At 43.1% G+C, this 21683-nt stretch overlaps 1 protein-coding gene across 1 annotated transcript in view; it reads left to right on the top strand.

Moving 5' to 3' along the window:
- Positions 1 to 15620: 15620 nt before the first annotated feature.
- LOC139530186 (protein phosphatase 1H-like) overlaps positions 15621 to 21683 on the top strand; it is a 59233-nt gene continuing 53170 nt past the window's right edge. Inside the window, exon 1 of the mRNA XM_071326359.1 lies at positions 15621 to 16354. Within this exon, the coding sequence (XP_071182460.1) occupies positions 16122 to 16354 (233 nt within the window). The 5' untranslated portion in view covers positions 15621 to 16121. The remainder of the gene's footprint in view (positions 16355 to 21683) is intronic.

Genomic DNA, 21683 nt, shown 5'->3' with positions numbered 1-21683 from the left:
CAGTATCCCGGAGTCGCCTCCTCACTGTTGACGTTGGTGTTTTGCGGGTACTATTTAATGAAGCTGCCAGTTGAAGACTTGTGAGGCGCCTGTTTCTCAAACTAGACACTCTAATGTACTTGTCCTCTTGCTCAGTTGTGCAACAGGGCCTCCCACTCCTCTTTCTATTCTGGTTAGAGCCAGAGTGCGCTGTTCTGTGAAGGGAGTAGTACGAGATCGTCAGTTTCTTGACAATTTCTCGCATGGAATAGCCTTCATTTCTCAGAACAAGAATAGACTGATGAGTTTCAGAAGAAAGTTCTTTGTTACTGGCCATTTTGAGCTCCTAATCGAACCAATAAATGCTGATGCTCCAGATACTCAACTAGTCTAATGAAGGACAGTTTTATTGCTTCTTTAATCAGAACAACAATTTTAAGCTGTGTTAACATAATTGCAAAAGGGTTTTTTAATGATCAATTAGCCTTTTAAAATGGTAAACTTGGATTAGCTAACACAACGTGCCATTGGAACACAGGAGTGATGGTTGCTGATCATGGGCCTCTGTATGCCTATGTAGATATTCCATAAAAAATCTGCCATTTCCAGCTACAATAGTCATTTACAACATTAACAATGTCTACACTGTAATAGCGATATTTTGGCGATTATTTAATAATTTAAAAAAAATGAAAGTTAGCGGTTGTAATCTGAATAAAGGGAAAAAGGCCATTCTTGAACATGGGGTGAAACATTCTTACTAATCTGTTACGGAACCAGTTCAGATTTAAGTAAAACTTTTGTATGATTGAAGCCATTAGTGAGAGGCTTTAATATTTAATATTTTCTGCCCTCCAAATTTATATTCATTATTTAAATAGGCCCGTTTAATTTTGTCTGGCTTGCCGTTCGAATTAAAATGGAATATTTTTTGCTCATATAATTTAAAAACAAGTCGCTAGGTTTAGGCAAGGCCATAACAAATAGGTAAACTGGGATATGACTTAAGAGTTAATCAGGGTGATTTTTCACAAAAAGACAGGGATTTTCCTCTCTACGGTAGCAAGATCTTATCTATTTTTGCTATCTTTCTATTAAAATATATTGTAGTGAGATAATTTCTTTCTTTCGGGATATGAATGGGTTTATTGGGGAATGTCTTCCTCATTCAACACACACAGAATGTGTGACCCCTCCATGAGAAATAAATTAGACGTTTGCGTGTGCTGAATTGAGATTTTCCCTTTCGTAATGTGTCAAATAGGGATTAGGCCTGATAAAGATGAATATTCATGAGGTTAGCTTCCCAGAACGTGCTTACATTTGATTATGAAGCATATACAGTGGCATTGAGAAGATGTAATAACAGGGTCATAATATAAGTATAGCAACCCTTCTCTCCACTGACCCTCTACGGAGACTCAGTTATTCACTGCCCCGTTGTGGCTGTCCATAGACAGTGCAGTCAAGGCTTGGATGCCCGATATCCTCTGCTTAGTGACAAGGCAGTTTTGAGATGAGAATCAGAATGTGACACATTAATTCCGTTTTTTGTTGAATTCTTGTTATTTGAATACTTAGTCGTGTTCTCAGAAAATAAATGTTTTTACTCTGTTAGTACAACATTGCAACTTCTAACACACACACACACACACACACACACACACACACACACACACACACACACACACACACACACACACACACACACACACACACACACAGTAATAAAAATAATAAATAGCCCAGGGCTGGATCGATGATTGATAAGTCAGTCAGAACATCCACTGCTTAACCCTGAAACTCAGCAGATCGGAATGGAATCTGGGCCTGTTTGCTCATATAAATCTCTCCATAAACACTCATAGCTTGTCTCCATTACAGCCCTCTGTAGCTGCACAGCATTATGTCATGTGTGATGAAAAAAAAACACACTTACTAGACGCGCTCATTCAGTCATATTCTTCAAAGGGCCCTATCGGTAAAGACAAGAGATCAAGGACTATAAAAAGCTAAAAAATAAAGTCTCAAAGAGGTTGTTTGTGAAGTTACTCAGTGCTTATACCAGTTCCAACAAACTTACTGAGTGGGTCGCACTAAGTCCACTACTGAGATCGCTCGTGTGATTGAAGCCAGATGAGTGCGTCAACTGAATCTCCTAGGATTCTGAGTGATCTAGTGACATCTGGTGGTCAAACTGGAATGTAACAACTAACCACCAAAAGTATACTACTGCTTTTATTTTTGAGGTTACAGGGTCAGGGTTGAAAAAGCTACCAAAATTTCGACCACAATAAATATGCAAAGGTAAAATTGTGCGTGCTGGAGTTTATAAAAAGGTATTTTGCTTGTGGCCAACAAGCATCAGTAAGTGTGTCCTGTGATTCAGAGCAAAACTGGACAGTCAGGAAGAGTTTATTTGAAGATAGCCCAGACGGTAATAAAAAGTGTTCCAGATTATACCAGACAGAAGTCTCTGTCCCTTAACACTCTCCCTGATATTATTTACACAACTGTTTTGCCATCAAATTCCATGATTTCACTAACTGATACTGTAGGCCTAGGCTCTACTGGACGCATTGTCTCAATGTGATTCTGGTAATCTGATTCATTACCAGTTCTTCCTCTTCTTAATGCAGCACTGCTCAGATCCACTAATCAGCTGAACAAAGCACTGTACAAATCTCTGAGCTTTGTCGAGTCATTACCATGAGTCATGATAGCCATATACACACACACTCACAGGAACGCACACAAACACCAGCTTGAAGGCCCATAGATAATCCAAAATTGTTGTAAAGCCGCTTGAATGAGGGGGCGACAGTCTGTCATTCCATCTGTGAGCCGTTCATCTGCAGGCCATGTGGGCTGATTACGAGCCACACACACACACACACACACACACACACACACACACACACACACACACACACACACACACACACACACACACACACACACACACACACTTTTCAACGTCCATGGACGTCAAATACTTTTCAACGTCCATGGACGTCCATGGACACCTTAGAGTAATTATCGAGGTTAGCTAGCCAGCTATTTTCGTCCTTCTAACGTAGTCAACACTGCTAGCTAGCCAGCTAGCCAACTTCTACCGAATAGCAGCACTGTAGAAACTATTACATTACAACGGAACGACTTGATTAGTGTAGTGTTAGCTAGCTACATAGTTGTCTTTGCTGTCTTTGTATCTAAGATAATTGTGTAGTTTAGAGTAATTATCGAGGTTAGCTAGCCAGCTATTTTCGTCCGCCGCGCCGCCGTTCTCCTACCTAGTCAACACTGCTAGCTAGCCAGCTAGCCAACTTCTACCGAATAGCAGCACTGTAGAAACTATTGCATTACAACGGAACGACTTGATTAGTGTAGTGTTAGCTAGCTACATAGTTGTCTTTGCTGTCTTTGTATCCAAGATAATTGTGTAGTTTAGAGTAATTATCGAGGTTATCGAGGTTACCTAGCCAGTTATCGAGGTTACCTAGCCAGCTACACTTTCAAACAAAGTCAACAACGCAGCCACTGCTAGCTAGCCTACTTCACCAGCCAGCAGTACTGTATCATTTTAGTCAATAAGATTTTTCGCAACGTAAGCTTAACTTTCTGAACATTCGAGACGTGTAGTCCACTTGTCATTCCAATCTCCTTTGCATTAGCGTAGCCTCTTCTGTAGCCTGTCAACTATGTGTCTGTCTATCCCTCTTCTCTCCTCTCTGCACAGACCATACAAACGCTTCACACCGCGTGGCCGCTGCCACTCTAACCTGGTGGTCCCAGCGCGCACGACCCACGTGGAGTTCCAGGTCTCCGGCAGCCTCTGGAACTGCCGATCTGCGGCCAACAAGGCAGAGTTCATCTCAGCCTATGCTTCCCTCCAGTCCCTCGACTTCTTGGCACTGACGGAAACATGGATTACCACAGATAACACTGCTACTCCTACTGCTCTCTCCTCGTCTGCCCACGTGTTCTCGCACACCCCGAGAGCTTCTGGTCAGCGGGGTGGTGGCACTGGGATCCTCATCTCTCCCAAGTGGACATTCTCTCTTTCTCCCCTGACCCATCTGTCTATCGCCTCCTTTGAATTCCATGCTGTCACAGTTACCAGCCCTTTCAAGCTTAACATCCTTATCATTTATTGCCCTCCAGGTTCCCTTGGAGAGTTCATCAATGAGCTTGACGCCTTGATAAATTCCTTTCCTGAGGATGGCTCACCTCTCACAGTTCTGGGTGACTTTAACCTCCCCACGTCTACCTTTGACTCATTCCTCTCTGCCTCCTTCTTTCCACTCCTCTCCTCTTTTGACCTCACCCTCTCACCTTCCCCCCCTACTCACAAGGCAGGCAATACGCTTGACCTCATCTTTACTAGATGCTGTTCTTCCACTAATCTCATTGCAACTCCCCTCCAAGTCTCCGACCACTACCTTGTATCCTTTTCCCTCTCGCTCTCATCCAACACTTCCCACACTGCCCCTACTCGGATGGTATCGCGCCGTCCCAACCTTCGCTCTCTCTCCCCCGCTACTCTCTCCTCTTCCATCCTATCATCTCTTCCCTCTGCTCAAACCTTCTCCAACCTATCTCCTGATTCTGCCTCCTCAACCCTCCTCTTCTCCCTTTCTGCATCCTTTGACTCTCTATGTCCCCTATCCTCCAGGCCGGCTCGGTCCTCCCCTCCTGCTCCGTGGCTCGACGACTCATTGCGAGCTCACAGAACAGGGCTCCGGGCAGCCGAGCGGAAATGGAGGAAAACTCGCCTCCCTGCGGACCTGGCATCCTTTCACTCCCTCCTCTCTACATTCTCCTCTTCTGTCTCTGCTGCTAAAGCCACTTTCTACCACTCTAAATTCCAAGCATCTGCCTCTAACCCTAGGAAGCTCTTTGCCACCTTCTCCTCCCTCCTGAATCCTCCTCCCCCCCTCCTCCCTCTCTGCGGATGACTTCGTCAACCATTTTGAAAAGAAGGTCGACGACATCCGATCCTCGTTTGCTAAGTCAAACGACACCGCTGGTTCTGCTCACACTGCCCTACCCTGTGCTTTGACCTCTTTCTCCCCTCTCTCTCCAGATGAAATCTTGCGTCTTGTGACGGCCGGCCGCCCAACAACCTGCCCGCTTGACCCTATCCCCTCCTCTCTTCTCCAGACCATTTCCGGAGACCTTCTCCCTTACCTCACCTCGCTCATCAACTCATCCTTGACCGCTGGCTACGTCCCTTCCGTCTTCAAGAGAGCGAGAGTTGCACCCCTTCTGAAAAAACCTACACTCGATCCCTCCGATGTCAACAACTACAGACCAGTATCCCTTCTTTCTTTTCTCTCCAAAACTCTTGAACGTGCCGTCCTTGGCCAGCTCTCCTGCTATCTCTCTCAGAATGACCTTCTTGATCCAAATCAGTCAGGTTTCAAGACTAGTCATTCAACTGAGACTGCTCTTCTCTGTGTCACGGAGGCGCTCCGCACTGCTAAAGCTAACTCTCTCTCCTCTGCTCTCATCCTTCTAGACCTATCGGCTGCCTTTGATACTGTGAACCATCAGATCCTCCTCTCCACCCTCTCCGAGTTGGGCATCTCCGGCGCGGCCCACGCTTGGATTGCGTCCTACCTGACAGGTCGCTCCTACCAGGTGGCGTGGCGAGAATCTGTCTCCGCACCACGTGCTCTCACCACTGGTGTCCCCCAGGGCTCTGTTCTAGGCCCTCTCCTATTCTCGCTATACACCAAGTCACTTGGCTCTGTCATATCCTCACATGGTCTCTCCTATCATTGCTATGCAGACGACACACAATTAATCTTCTCCTTTCCCCCTTCTGATAACCAGGTGGCGAATCGCATCTCTGCATGTCTGGCAGACATATCAGTGTGGATGACGGATCACCACCTCAAGCTGAACCTCGGCAAGACGGAGCTGCTCTTCCTCCCGGGGAAGGACTGCCCGTTCCATGATCTCGCCATCACGGTTGACAACTCCATTGTGTCCTCCTCCCAGAGTGCTAAGAACCTTGGCGTGATCCTGGACAACACCCTGTCGTTCTCAACTAACATCAAGGCGGTGACCCGTTCCTGTAGGTTCATGCTCTACAACATTCGCAGAGTACGACCCTGCCTCACACAGGAAGCGGCGCAGGTCCTAATCCAGGCACTTGTCAGCTCCCGTCTGGATTACTGCAACTCGCTGTTGGCTGGGCTCCCTGCCTGTGCCATTAAACCCCTTCAACTCATCCAGAACGCCGCAGCCCGTCTGGTGTTCAACCTTCCCAAGTTCTCTCACGTCACCCCGCTCCTCCGCTCTCTCCACTGGCTTCCAGTTGAAGCTCGCATCCGCTACAAGACCATGGTGCTTGCCTACGGAGCTGTGAGGGGAACGGCACCTCCGTACATTCAGGCTCTGATCAGGCCCTACACCCAAACAAGGGCACTGCGTTCATCCACCTCTGGCCTGCTCGCCTCCCTACCTCTGAGGAAGTACAGTTCCCGCTCAGCCCAGTCAAAACTGTTCGCTGCTCTGGCACCCCAATGGTGGAACAAACTCCCTCACGACGCCAGGTCAGCGGAGTCAATCACCACCTTCCGGAGACACCTGAAACCCCACCTCTTTAAGGAATACCTAGGATAGGATAAAGTAATCCTTCTAACCCCCCCCCCCCTTAAAAGAGTTAGATGCACTATTGTAAAGTGGTTGTTCCACTGGATATCATAAGGTGAATGCACCAATTTGTAAGTCGCTCTGGATAAGAGCGTCTGCTAAATGACTTAAATGTAAATGTAAATGTGTCGGTCGATGCTCAATGGGCGAGAGGGCTGGTGAAAGTAAATGGAAAGAGAGTGTGCTCTGCAAGAGCCTGGAGAAGTGACATTAACTGGAGAGAAAACATTGAGCTGAACTTAACAGTATGCCAGTGGAAGGGAGGACAGTAGCAGGTGACCCAACTGTGGTTTGTGACTACTATGAATTCTCATTGTATCCAATTCAGTTGCGGTCATTCTGTTACTGATTTTCAGGTCATTCTGTTACCGAATAGAAAATGTGGTCACTCGTCAGGACACTGTTGATCAGAGGAGCTAGCCAACAACACAGCTAACACAATCACTTCAAACTGAATCTGGAAAGACTGCAAACTAGCTGTAATTCTTTTCGTTTTACCTTTTAAAATTGACATTACTTGTAAATATCCATAAAAATGATGCCAAATATTCATTATTTCGACTGGCTGAGAAACACTGCCTGTCTATCTCGTGCCAACTGAGTTCAAATTTGAATATTGAAACAATGTTGCAAATATCGGAGAGAAAGACAGCAAGGTTTATACAAATCTCCGCTGTTGAAAACAAAATGTTAGTCTTAAAGAAATGTGAGATAATGTCTAGATGCTTTTTATAGTGGAGGTCAAGTTTATAAATAGCCAGGCTGGGCTGATGAGACAGTGGATTGCGCGGTCAGATGGATAATTTTTTGGATAATTTGTATAAGTTTTATAATTTAGAACAAATCATGCTTTTTTTTCATCAATATCATGCAAATTATTACATGGAAATGGCTCGCCCGCGACCTCTGGAGGTGGCGTAGGTGTCGTCACAAGTTTACATTACAATAAAAGGTCTAGCCGAAGGTATTTTCTCAAAACCTCTAGAGAATCTCTCGTAGTGATAATACAGTCTAATATTGTTATGGTAATTCCTGCAACATCTGCAAAAAAATGAAGAAACAAGAACCGCTTCTGCTTGACCAGAATAAAGCTCAAGTGCGGAGATGGCGTCACAGCCAGCTAGACTATTCACAACACAACACCAGCTGCCTGAACAATTACCCAGCTGTTTGTCAGTCATGTCCCTGATCATTGGTCTGGATATGAGTGTCTGCTAAATGACTACAATGTAAAATGTAGGAACATTTTTAGCCACTGTTGCTTAAATTTGGGCTAGGCCCCTTTTTTTCTCCATTTCCGCTTGAATGACGTGACCAAAGTAAACTGCCTGTAGCTCAAGCCCTGAAGCCAGGATATGCATATAATTGGTACCATTGGAAAGAAAACACTTTGAAGTTTGTAGAAATGTTAAAATAATGTAGGAGAATATAACACAATAGATATGGTAGGAGAAAATCCAACCAGAAATGCAATAGTAAGGTCATATTGAAAATAAGCTCCCTTCCACAGGGTGTCAGCAGTCTATGTTCAAGGTTTCAGTCAGTTAACTTCAAAAACGAATAAGAAATATCAGTTTTAGTACAGGGACACAGTCTTGGAAATTTGTGTTTGCGCGCGGCATGAAGACAGTACTCACCTGCTAAAATCGGTTTCCTATTGGACATACTTCTTTGGGTAAGAAATATTATAGTTTGATTACATTTTAGGGTACCTGAGGAGTAAATGGAAACATATTTTGACTTGTTGAAACAAAGTTTAGGGGTAGATTTTCGGATTCCTTTCTCTGCATGTTGAACGAGTGGAATACTCAAATCGATGGTGCCAACTAAACTGACTTTTTGGGATATAAAGAAGGATTTTATCTAACAAACTACATGTTATAGCCGGGACCTTTTGGATGACAAATCAGAAGGACGATTTTCAAAAAGTAAGCGAATATTTAATCGTTATTTGTGAATGTATGAAACCTGTGCCGGTGGAAAAATATTTTGATGTGGGGGCGCTGTCCTCAAACAATCACATGGCATGTTTTCACTGTAATAGCTACTGTAAATCGGACAGTGCAGTTAGATTAACAAGAATTGAAGCTTTCAGCCAATATAAGACACTTATATGTACATAAATGTTTAATATCTATCATCTTTTTTTTTTTTTTTAATTGCGCGCCATCCAGTTTCACCGGAAGTTGTCCCCCGACCGGGACACCTATCCCTATTAACAATGAAAGAGGACTTAAAAATGAATCTTTATTGTTGAAACCAACACATCTGTGGTATAGCCTTCTGTTCATGCAGCTTGGGAGAACAGTGATGTAGCAACATTATTATTTTCACTTTGGAATAACACACACTCACCCTCGGCTCCCAGGAGGTCAACCATAAACCCCTTGTACAAATCTACTACTGTACTGTAGCTAACTTCTATAACAAACCTCAAACACCATTCCTAGCTTACATAGGAGCAACAAGCAATTGACAACTCCTCTCCATCACACACATCACACTGTTTCAGGCATTCTTCTCTCATTCATTCCACTCCATGCCGGTTCTCTTGGTGACTTCGTACCGTATCTTTGGGAGACAGCAGACATTGACATTCATTTCAGGTAAATCTCAGCTAACACCGACCCAGTCAAGGGTGTATGCCCAAAACCCTAGCATGTTTGCGCTGACCTTAGCATGACTTTAGTGTACTTGAATATACTTTATTCTCCGTCATAGCATTACAGCCCTGAGCAGAAATATAAAATTTCAAACAATAATACTGAAGAAGCTTAGACTTTATATTCAGCAATCATTATGAGTGAGTTGACTGGGTTGATTCTGACTTTCATTTCTTGTCTGTCAGAGGTAAGAAGAGCTTGATTGATTTGGGCTCATTTAGCAGACAACACAAGTCCTTAATCATTTATTTGATCATTTCATTATTTTCATCATCAATATCATATCACCTTCGGCAATCTGGTATTGCATCGTTATTTCCTTATACTTTCTCATAATACTGCAGCCTCATATTTCATATGTCTGATGAAAACATCTAGCAGCAGTAGAGAAAATCATCCAGGCTTCCTTTTGAAACCAAGATATATTAAAATCAAATCGAATCAAATTTTATTAGTCACATGCTTACTTACGAGCCCCTAACTGACAGTGCAGTTTCAAAAAATATGGATAAGAATAAGAGATAAAAGTAACAAGTAATTAAAGACGAGCAGTAAAAAAATAACAATATATACAGGGTATGTGTGGGGGCACCAGTTAGTTAAGGTAGTATGTACATGTAGGTAGAGTTAATTAAAGTGACTATGCATAGATGACAACAAAGAGTGGCAGTGGTGTGGAGAGGGGAGGAGGGGGGGGAGGGGGGCAATGTGAATAGTCTGGGTAGCCATTTTACTAGATGTTCATGGAGTCTTATGGCTTGGGGGTAAAAGCTGTTTAGAAGCCTCTTGGACCTAGACTTGGCGCTCCGGTACAGAGAGACCAGTCTATGACTAGGGTGGCTGGAGTAATTGACAATTTTCAGGGCCTTCCTCTGACACCGCCTGGTATAGAGGTCCTGGATGGCAGGAAGCTTGGCCCCAGTGATGTACTGGGCCGTTAGCACTACCCTCTGTAGTGCCTTGCGGTCGAAGGCCGAGCAGTTGCCATACCAGGCAGTGATGCAACCAGTCAGGATGCTCTCGATGGTGCAGCTACAGAACCTTTTGAGGATCTGAGGACCCATGCCAAATCTTTTCAGTCTCCTCAGGGAGAATAGGTTTTGTCGTGCACGCTTCACGACTGTCATGGTATGCTTGGACCATGTTAGTTTGTTGGTGATGTGGACACCAAGGAACTTGAAGCTCTCAACCTGCTCCACTGCAGCCTCGTCGATGAGAATGGGGGCGTGCTCAGTTCTCTTTTTCCTGTAGTCCACAATCATCTCCTTTATCTTGATCACGTTGAGGGAGAGGTTGTTGTCCTGGCATCACACGACCAGGTCTCTGACCTCCTCCCTATAGGCTGTCTCGTCGTTGATCAGGCTTACCACTGTCGTGTCATCGGCAAATTTAAAGATGGTGCTGGAGTCGTGCCTAGCCGTGCTGTCATGAGTGAACAGGGAGTACAGGAGGGGGCTGAGTACGCACCCCGGAGGGGCCACCGTGTTGAGGATCAGTGTGGCGGACATGTTGTTACCTAGCCTTACCACCTTGGGGCGGCCCGTCAGGAAGTCCAGGATCCAGTTGCAGAGGAAGGTGTTTAGTTCCAGGGTCCTTAGCTTAGTGATGAGCTTTGAGGGCACTATGGTGTTGAACGCTGAGCTGTAGTCAATAAATAGCATTCTCACATAGGTGTTCCTTCTGTTCAGGTGGGAAAGGGCAGTGTGGAGTGTAATAGAGTGCATCATCTGTGGATCTGTTGGGGTGGTATGCAAATTGGGGTGGGCCTAGGGTTTCTGGGATGATGGTGTTGATGTGAGCCATGACCAGCCTTTCAAAGCACTTCATGGCTACAGACGTGAGTGCTACGGGTGGGTAGTCATTTCTGCAGATTACCTTAGTGTTCTTGGGCACTAAGGTGGTCTGCTTAAAACATGTTGATATTACAGACTCGGACAGGGAGAGGTTGAATATGTCAGTGAAGGCACTTGCTAGTTGGTTAGCACATGCTCGCAGTACACGTCCTGGTAATCCGTCTGGCCCTGCGGCCTTGTGAATGTTGACCTGTCTAAAGGTCTTACTCACATCGGCTGCGGAGAGCGTGATCACACAGTCTTCCGGTACAGCTGGTGCTCTCATGCTTGTTTCAGTGTTATTTGCCTTGAAGCGAGCATAGAAGTAGTTTAGCTCATCCGGTAGGCTCGTGTCCGTGGGCAGCTCTCGGCTGTGCTTCCCTTTGTAGTCTGTAATGGTTTACAGACCCTGCCACATCCAACGAGCGTCAGAGCCGGTGTAGTACGACTCTATCTCAGTCCTGTATTGACGCTTTGCTATCTGTTTGATGGTTCGTCGGAGGGCATAGTGGGATTTCTTTTAAACTTCCGGTTTAGAGACGCGCTCCTTGAAAGCAGCAGCTCTAGCCTTTTAGCTCAGTGCGAATGTTGCCAGTAATCCATGGTTTCAGGTTGGGGTATGTATGACGGTCACTGTGGGGATGACGTCATCGATGCACTTATTGATGAATGTTGACAGATGTGGTGTACTCCTCAATGCCATTGGAGGAATCCCGAAACATATTCCAGTCTGTGCTAGCAAAACAGTCCTGTAGCTTAGCATCTGCTTCATCTGACCACTTTAAATAGATGAATAGATGAAAACTCTCTCGGTAGGTAATGTGGTCTGCAGCTTACCATGAGAAACTCTACCTCAGGCGAGCAATGGCTCGAGACGTCCTTAGATATAATGCACCTGCTGTTTTTTACAAAAATACATAGACCGCCGCCCCTTGTCTTACCAGACGCCGCTGTTCTATTCTGCCGGTACATCGTATAACCAGCCAGCTGTATGTTGATATTGTCGTTGTTCATCCACGACTCCGTGAAGCATAAGATCTTCGTTTTTAATGTCCCGTTGTTAGTTTAATCTTCCCAATAACTCATCGATTTTATTGTCAAAAGATTGCATGTTTGTGAGCAGAATTGAGGAAAGTTGGGTTTTATTCAATCGCCTCCTACTCCTCAGAAGGCAGCCCGCCCTCCGGCCTCTCTTTCTCCGCCTCCTCTTCACGCAGATCACTGGGGTCAGGGCCTGTTCCAGAGGGAGCCGTATACCCTCCGCCTCGGGCTCGTCAGAGTTGTGAAAGAAGAAAAAGGATTCTGCTAGTCCGTGGTAAGTAATCGCAGTCCTGATGTCCAGAATTTATTTTCGGTCATAAGAGACGGTAACGGCAACATGATGTACAAAAATAGTAAAAAAATAAGTTACAAACAATGCAGATAAACACAATCGGTTGGGGGCACGTAAAACGTCTGCCTTCTGCTCTGGTGTCATTTTCTATTCAATAATTTATTAGTGTATACTCATTAGTATAAGGGGATGCACATGTAAAAGGCCCCATGAGGACTAGCATTTTGTGTCAAATTAAAGCTGAGTCTATGTTTTTGAGAAATTAAGGTATATATTTTTTTCAACCATTTTACATTAAAAAAAATTGGAATAAGCAAAGCCTTTGATTTCTGGTCAAACAGATAGAAAAAGGGTCTTAGAAACATCTAGCAGAAAAGGTCTTAAAAGGTATTATAAGTACATCAAAACACAATAAAGTAAAGACCCCTACCAACTAATATCAACATTTTATATTTTGTTTTGCACAAATTATTTGCCTTCTGTAAGAAATATTGCCTAGTGTCTTGTCATTCTGTTACCAAAAACCCACGTACAGTATCTTTAAGATATTTTCTAATTTCTCTCCCTCATGAGGCGGGAGGATAATGAAAGTTCACAGAATTAACAAGTAAAGGTAGACCTACCAATTTAGTTATATTGTTTTTACTGATAACAATTTGGTTTATGATTTATTAAGTGATTAAAACATGTAATTCTGTTACCAAATTGGTAAAATAATGACCAAAATAACACAACCAGAATGACTGCAACCTTGGCAACAATTGGAATTCATAGTAATCACAAACCACAGTTGGGTCACATGTACTGACATACTATTATATTCAGCTCATAACTGTTTTCTTTCTCTTTCTGTCATCTGGTGGTCAAAGCAAGTGTGTAAAAACAGTCTGGACAACACCTCCCTCTCTCTCTCCCTGTCTCTCTTCTCTCTCCATGTCATTTCAGCAAGCCAGATTGTTCTGAAATCGTTTCTGTAGTTAGAAACAGATAAGATCAGCATTCCTGCAACATTATTTTGTTGAAATATAATTTGATCTCTGAAATATTAAGCTATAGAACCTAAGATCTAATTTGGACCAAACTTTTTTTAAACAATGAGTAAGACATGAGGAATACGAGGAAATTGTCAAAAAGCCACCCATGAACTCCCCACACCCCCTGCCAATCACACCCCAAATATGTTGTTTTTATTGAACCTTTATTTAACTAGGCAAGTCAGTTAAGAACAAATTCTTATTGACAATGACAGCCTACCGGGGAACAGTGGGTTAACTGCCTTGTTCAGGGGCAGAACGACAGATTTTTCGATCCAGCAACCTTTCAGTTACTGACCCAACGCTAATCACTAGGCAACCGCCGCCCCTGTATACTTGTATGTTTAAATCAACAATATGTCAAAGGATTCAATGACTGACAACTGAAACAAACAAATGGATCATACAAAGACAAACAGATAAATCCCAACATATGAGTATACAGTATCAGTTTTCTATGTCTGACAAGTAGTACGGCGCTGCGGCTCTGAGAATTGTTTCTTTATCCTATGTCATGAGTTATTATAAAATTGGTTAGCCAAATGCTAGTCCCGGATGTTGCGTATTGCGTTCATCCAATCAGACCAACTTACTGGGATGGTGCAGGCTTTTAACAGGTAAGGGAAGGGAGATAGCTAGAGGTTATCAAAGGTGTCAAAAAATGTCTGCATCTTTGTCCCATCTCTTTCTCTCGTGAAGTACAGTAAATCTTCTTTCCCTCTAGGCCTGATGTTCGGTCCAGGATCATGGGGAACCTGGTGTTGAAGAACAAAAAGGCCCGGTTTGTCATCACCCATAAACTGCTGCTGCTCTAATACAAGTATGAGGTGAGACGGTGAACTGATGTTGAACTGTGCAGTCAGTCATTCATTCTTTACTATGCGTGTATTCAATCTATCATTATTGGAATCGAATAAGCCTCTGTTATAGCTGAAGTCTTCAACTTCATTCCTAGACTCATGTTTTGAGGATTCTTCCCAGCTACCTGGCTCAGGACAGGGAGAGGCCACTACCTATACAGGTGAGTGTACAATGAAGTCTTCAGCAGGCTGGAAAATGGGATTTATCTGTTTGTCTTTGTTTGATCCATTTGTTTCAGTTTTCAGTAGTTGAATCCTTTGACATATTGTTGATTTAAAAAAAAATCATTTTCAACAAAAATGAACTGGATTGGTTAAAAAGTAATACTAAACAATTTTGATAAAGTGGATGATACATACTGAATTTATACTGTTCTTCATGCTAAGATAGAGCAATATACAGTTGAAGTCAGAGGTTTACATACACCTTAGCCAATATAATTGTAAAAAATAAAATAAAAAAATGCTGGTTGCACGAATAATAATGATAACTAAATGTTACATGAAATGTTAATATAAGAACCTAATGGAAAACCTTTTGTTAATATGTATTGGCAAAACTTCACTTAATGGTGAGGTATGTAATAATAATAATAATGTATATTTTGTCTTGCTGGACATTCAAAATGTGAAATATGAGTAGGTATGATGATTTGAGTCTTGCTTCTTCTGTAGTGGAATAGAGTTGACAACTAGCACTTGAATTGTTGAAAATAAATACTGTGTGTAAATACCGGAGTGATGTATGAATGTTAATTTAAAAAATTCATAGACCAATTTGTTATACTGTATCCATGTGTATATTCTGCAAGTACATTGAAATTAACTTGTTTTGTATATCTATTTTAAACTTTCACATTCCACTAAAACCGAACATAGATTGGACATGGGACATAGTTGTGTTTTCGACATTTTGCTAGGTGGGTTTCCTGTGTTTGGTCCAGACTTTGTTCTTACCTGCAGGGAAAAGCACCATTGTAGGTATGGGATGGGACCGAGACCACCCTTTTTGAGCGAACCACGGTGTGTTTTTATTGCGCTCCCGAGTGCGGATAGAGTGCTCACACCAGTTCAAACGAACAGACCTAGGGGGGGAAATTCGCCAGTTTGGAAAACCCGTTCCAAACCAATTCGGTGTGAAATACCCCTCATTTTCTGGTTAGGTTATTCCACTGCAGTTGACACATAGGCATAGTCCCTACTGTAATTGGACGTTCTATTCCTATACACAAATGCGATAACTTGGACATGTCTGAGAAGGGCATGTGGGAGATAGAATGTGAAATAGACTGAACTGAAAATGCTTTGTCAGACAGAAAAGGAGACTGACTAGGCCACTCCAAAGAGGATGTATGTGTCAGCTGACTGCACTTACCCTATTTCGAGGGTATGAGCAAGGAGCACTTCAGAGGGCAAGCAAACGTTGGATTGAAGTGACTCCTTATATGCTTTTGTAGTGTACCTGCCACTGGACGGCATTCCAGGATAACAACTAGCCTACCTTTGACCTACTGCCTGACGTGCTGCTAATCGTTTAAACTGATCACAGCGCGATGGCTGTGCAACCAAATCCAGAAAACAACCGGTTTGTCACATGACTGTGCTCATCATGAGTTTGTTTCCGCGTCTGAATGAGAGAGAGAGAGAGGGGCATATCTGAACTGTTGCGGTCCGCAAAACGCGCCGCCGAGCCAAGGTGATATTCCGGGCAAGGGGACCCGCACATTACCATCGCCCTGACACGCTGCGGCAAGAACATGCTCACACGGATGAAATCAGCTGTGGCCAATTTTATGGGAGGTATGATGGCTGGCAGTTCAAACGTTGACCATTTCGGTGGCCCCGATTTACCGCTGAAATATCCGTACACAAGACCAGAGTTTCTGGGACTGTCACCGGATGAAATCGAGTGCTCGGCGGATCATATTTCTCGGCCGATCCTCATTCTGAAAGAGACGAAGAGGCTGCCATGGGCCACTGGTTATGCAGAGTAAGTATGCGTCCATCTTTAAGTCGTAGCAAGCTATAGCAGCATTTAAAGCGGTAGGTTCAGCACGCTCCCTGGACCAGAGTCAGAAACATAAACATAATAATTAGCGCCATTTATTTCCATGTGAATAGGCTAATCCAGGGATGGGCAACTCTAGTCCTCGGGGGCCTGATTGTTGTCACACTTTTGCCTCAACCCCGGTTAACACACCTGATTCCAATTATCAACTAATCATCAGTTTAGAACATAATTACTTTTAATCAGCTATGCTTTCTAGGGATGGGGAAAAAGGTGACAGCTCCCCAGCCCCGAGGACGGAAGTAGCCCATCCCTGGGCTATACGGTCTGTCAGAATAGCCTCTAATTAAATTCAAGGGGGTTTATTGGCATGGGAAACATATGTTAACATTGCCAAAGCAAGTGAAGTAGATCATATACAAAAGTGAAATAAACAATAAAAATGAACAGTAAATATATATCTCACCAGTGGGTGCAAAAGTTGCCCCTTGATGTATGAAACGCAAACATAGATGAACACGGTTTCTATTTAGGCTACTAAATGACATTTGCATGGAAATGTTGTTGTGACACAACAACAGAAAGATGCTTTAGTATCCTATTGCTATAGTATTTACCCATACCATACCTGCTGTCTGCTACACCACCTAGCCCTACAATATACTGTTGCATGCCATTGTGCATCATGGCTAAAATATTATGATGGATATAGTGCAACTAGTTGTAGTTTCAGTACCATGAGTTAGGCCTACATGTGAACTATAATGGCATTTAATAGTTGCTTTGCCATGCTATATATCCTTGTGTCTGTCAGGGGATGATGGATTATCACTTCCCTTTACAGTTTCATTATTTATGCATGCCCCATTTCGAGTGCACAGGCAGATTCTATCATGGGGTTGTGGATAGTTTCAGGACATGGGTTCATAAACACTTTCCTTTGCACACACTGTTAAACCACACTGTAAAAGCAACAGTTACTGCTGCAGGTTGCCTTATGAAAAAGCTAACTTGTTCAGTGCTTCAATGAAGAGAGTAGTCTGTGCTGCTATATACATTTTTTTTAAATGAAACAAATCATGAAATGTTTTTTACTATTTCAAATGCCAATGAAATGCTAATTGTGTGGAGGAGAAGGCACGGAGAATAACTTGAAACGCACGTTATACGCATGTCATTCTTCTGAAGCAGCTATATTTGTCATTGATTGGTGAAGGACACTGCATTTTCAGACCCACCTAAATGAGACATTATGTGTTCACAGAGAGACACAGGTGTGGATTGTGCCAAGATGGGAAGTGGAAAAATGACTTTGAAGTCTGTTCTGTTCCCTGTCAGCCATTTAAATACTTGTTTATTTTCCTCAAGCTTAATCTGTCCATCGATCCTCCTGAGTTTTCAGTTTCTTTTCAGCTCTGGTAGAATGACAAATTGTGATAATAGGGTACATTTAGCCATTTGCAATACAAGTATACTTTGTGCAGGAAGAAGGGCTCTCGTTCTGCATCTGTTACAACTTTAACTCCCGTGTCCTGACGATGAACCCAATTTAGATGTGCACATGCTTCTCCATCTCAAGTTGGATACTGGCACAAATCCACCTCAATGTCACAAATGAGCATAACATTTTCCCCCAGTGCAGCAAAGTACAAGATACTGCCTAACATTTTACATTTGAGTCATTTAGCAGACACTCTTAACCCTAATTGCTATGAATAAGTGCCTTGCTCGATGGCACATCGACAGATTCTTCACCTAGTCGGCTCGGGGATTCGAACCAGGGACCCTTCGGATCTGCTGCACAGTGGTGATGTTGAAGATGGTAATGTTTTGAACTTCAAAGTAAAAAAAAAAGTTTTTATATTGGGGCTGCTGTGTTCCTCCTAAACAAACAAACCTTCCAGTCTGCATCCCTCGACCGTTGAATGTTAACTGTGATATCTGTGCATTCCCTCAGGCTTCCATCACAAGAATGAAAAAAGGACTAGCAGCCAAATTTGGACAACCATGGTCATTCAGCACCTACTCAGCATGCATGCAGCACAGCGCTAGATTGCTTTTATTATCAGAGTGGCGTGTAATCTAGTCCGTCAGGCTATGGCTGACATGCTTCTCCCAGCTGTCTGTGTAGGGATGGCACTGCTACACTGCTGTGGATTTGTCAACAGCTGGTTGACCAGCAGGCTCTGTTGTTGTGGTGAGATCTGTCCCCTCCCTCCCCTCTCAGCCAGCAGCCAGGCCCATATTAAGATGATGTGATCTCCACTGAGAACAGTGTCCCGTGCCAAGGAATCACCCTCTTAACTGTGATATAACATAGTCAGAGGCTGCGTTATAAGAGCTGGACTCGAGTTGTTGTATTTCACAGATTGGCGATGGGTGGCGGAAGAATAGAAGTGGCACTACAACAATCCTCCCCTGACCTGGCCGCTTTGCACACTTTCTCCTGGTCTGCTGTCAGGTCCTGTGAGCGCCAACATTTCAGAAGGGCAGAGTCCTGCTCTCTCTATGTCCCCACCTCTCTTTCTCTTACTCATGTTCCCCTCCGTAGGCCTACATGAAGTCTACTCACCCCCTTTTATATGACTGTCTATCTATCGCTATGGCTCTCTCTCTGTCCCTCCCTCCCTCCCTCTTCCTGTCCTGCAGCTACATAGTACTCATGAACTGAATGGAAGAGGACCAATACATTAGTCAATATGTGTCTGTGTAGAATGAACACTGCTAATGTGATGACTGGAGGGTGGCAGACATGCATATCTAAGTGAATGTCACAGAGAAGTGCACATCACTGTACACACTTGGATAGTGGGCAATCACATGATGTAGTAGCACGTGTTTGTCTTTCTATCTTGTAAGGGTGCCAGTAGCAGGGTAACTTAGATGGCCACAAGGAAATGAGTGGTTTCAGTTCATATTGTCGACCATACACAGGAACTGGATCAGAGTCATATGTTCTCTTCTCCTAATATAATGATTTGAATGTGATCAGTCACTTACGTTGGGTTAGAATGATCAATCAATTGTGCCTTTTTGTCATAAATAGATCCTGACAACGTAATCAGAATGTAAGAGATGGAACTTGACCAAAAACAATGGAAAGGCCATGGAAACGCGTGTGGGAAAGATCCCGAATCGCCTCTTTGCCCCCAGCAAAATGTGCTTACATTTAGGCTTTTGTTTATGTATTGTTTATGTATTACACACTATGTTGAGGTGAAAATCGGGAGTGTAATGCTTTTTCAACCCCAATACATGTTCATGTCATCATCACCAATCAACTGCATTACAGTTAAATGACTTCTGACCACCACCGTTTTCTCTATGCTACCAGCTTATATAAACGGGAGTTAGCAGTTATTTCTTCTAAACCTGAAACGGGACCACTTCTAAATCAGAGACGTGAAACTTCAGTCCTCGGGGGCCTGATTGGTGTCACACTTTTGCCTTAGCTAACACACCTGACTCGAATAATCAACCAATCATGATCTTCAGTTTAGAATGCAATTAGTTTAATCAGCTGTGTTTGCTAGGGATGTTGAAAAAGTGACACCTCCGGCCCCCGAGGACTGGAGTGTTCTAAATCTTATACATTGAAAAACAACCAAATATATCAAAATCTGACTTTATTAATTAGATTGTGGACCTGTTACAATACATCAATCATGATTGATTTGACAAATATCCACTTTGTTAGATCAGATTTGTTGAATGTGCACCAATCCGGCAAATGCTTGGGCGGTATACCGTGTATCCCGGGGTATTTGGAAAGGGCCACGGGGTGGTTTTTCAATTCTAACTATTTATTTTGAAGTTTTTCAATAAATGTTCATATTTTGTAGAAAGCAGGAGCAGGTGAGTATTGACGTTTTTATATTGAAAGTCACATTTTTTTTTATATTTTCTTTTTATATAGAGTGATCAGAGGCGTGCAACCAGTTTTACTTCACAGAAAATACATTAGTGCAACACATTTGGCAGAAAATTGCTTAATTTTCATCAGATGACAACTGAAGTGCAACGCTATTTAGCTGGCAGCCACAAGTAAATGAACTTACAATGAAAAGCAAGGTATTTTTAGCAAAAAAACGATGCATGGCAATCATTAGGAACACCTTCTTAGTATTGAGTTGTATCGTCAGAACAGCCTCAATTGGTCGGGGCATGGACTCTACAAGGTGTCAAGCATTTCACAGGTATGCCGGCCCATGTTGACTCCACTGCTTCCCACAGTTCTGTCAAGTTGGCTGTATGTCCATTGGGTGGTGGCACATTCTTGATACACACAGGAAACTGTTGAGCGTGGAAAACCCCAGAAAGGTTGCAGTTCTTGGCACAAACTGCCTGGTACCTACTACCATACACTGTTCAAAGGAACTTCAATATTTTGTCTTGCCCATTCACCCTCTGAATGGCACACATACACAATCCATGTCTCAATTGTCTCGAGGCTTAAAAATCCTCCTTTAACCTGTCTCTTCCCCTTCATCTACACTGATTTGAAGTAGATTTAACAAGTGAAATCAATAATGGATCATAACTTTTTCCTGAATTCACCTGGCCAGTCTGTCATGGAAAGAGCAGGTGTTTATCTTTCATTTAGAATCTGTAGTAACTCTGAGAATAGAAAGGACTATTGTGAAACAGCACAGTGGAAAAATATATGGCAGCTAGAAATGGATGGTCTTCAGAGATAGATGGGAGGGGTTGAGGGTAGCTCAAGGCTGGGACTAAAAACAAACAAAAGATAACTCATGTAAAATATACTGTCCATGAAATGTATGTAGTATGTATAAGCTGGAAGTGGAAAGGGGGATACCTAGTCAGTTATACAACTGAATACCTTCCGCATTTAACCCAACCCCTCTAGTTTACTCCAATTAGGGGAGGGGTTTTAGTTTTAGGGGAAAATCATAAAGAAGGAGAATATATAAATGGGGGATTGGAAATGAGGCGGATGATTACATAGATTGTGGCTTCTATCAATATGCAATATTAAAGCTGATCTACCCCCCAGCAGGTGTTCTTAATGTTTTGTATACACAGGGTGTTTCTAATGTTTATCATAGGAAATGTAGCTGGATTCATTCTAAGGTTTTAACGCGACCCCTAAGTTTAACTTGCTAGTTATTAATTCAGCCACTTACTTAGATAAGGAGACGAGGCATCATATAGAGGTATCTTTCTGCCATCAAGTCAAAGCCCTTTGGATGAGTTATCTGTGCAGCTGCCACTGCTCTTCATTTTCTTGTTTTTTTTCTCTTCTCTGATCGCCTGCCCCCTCTTCTCCGAAGCTGCGGCTCCAGACTCC

The sequence above is a fragment of the Salvelinus alpinus genome, chromosome 9 (assembly GCF_045679555.1).
Source record: "Salvelinus alpinus chromosome 9, SLU_Salpinus.1, whole genome shotgun sequence".
Classification (NCBI taxonomy): Eukaryota; Metazoa; Chordata; class Actinopteri; order Salmoniformes; family Salmonidae; genus Salvelinus; species Salvelinus alpinus.
This window is presented reverse-complemented; position numbering and strand designations above follow the sequence as displayed.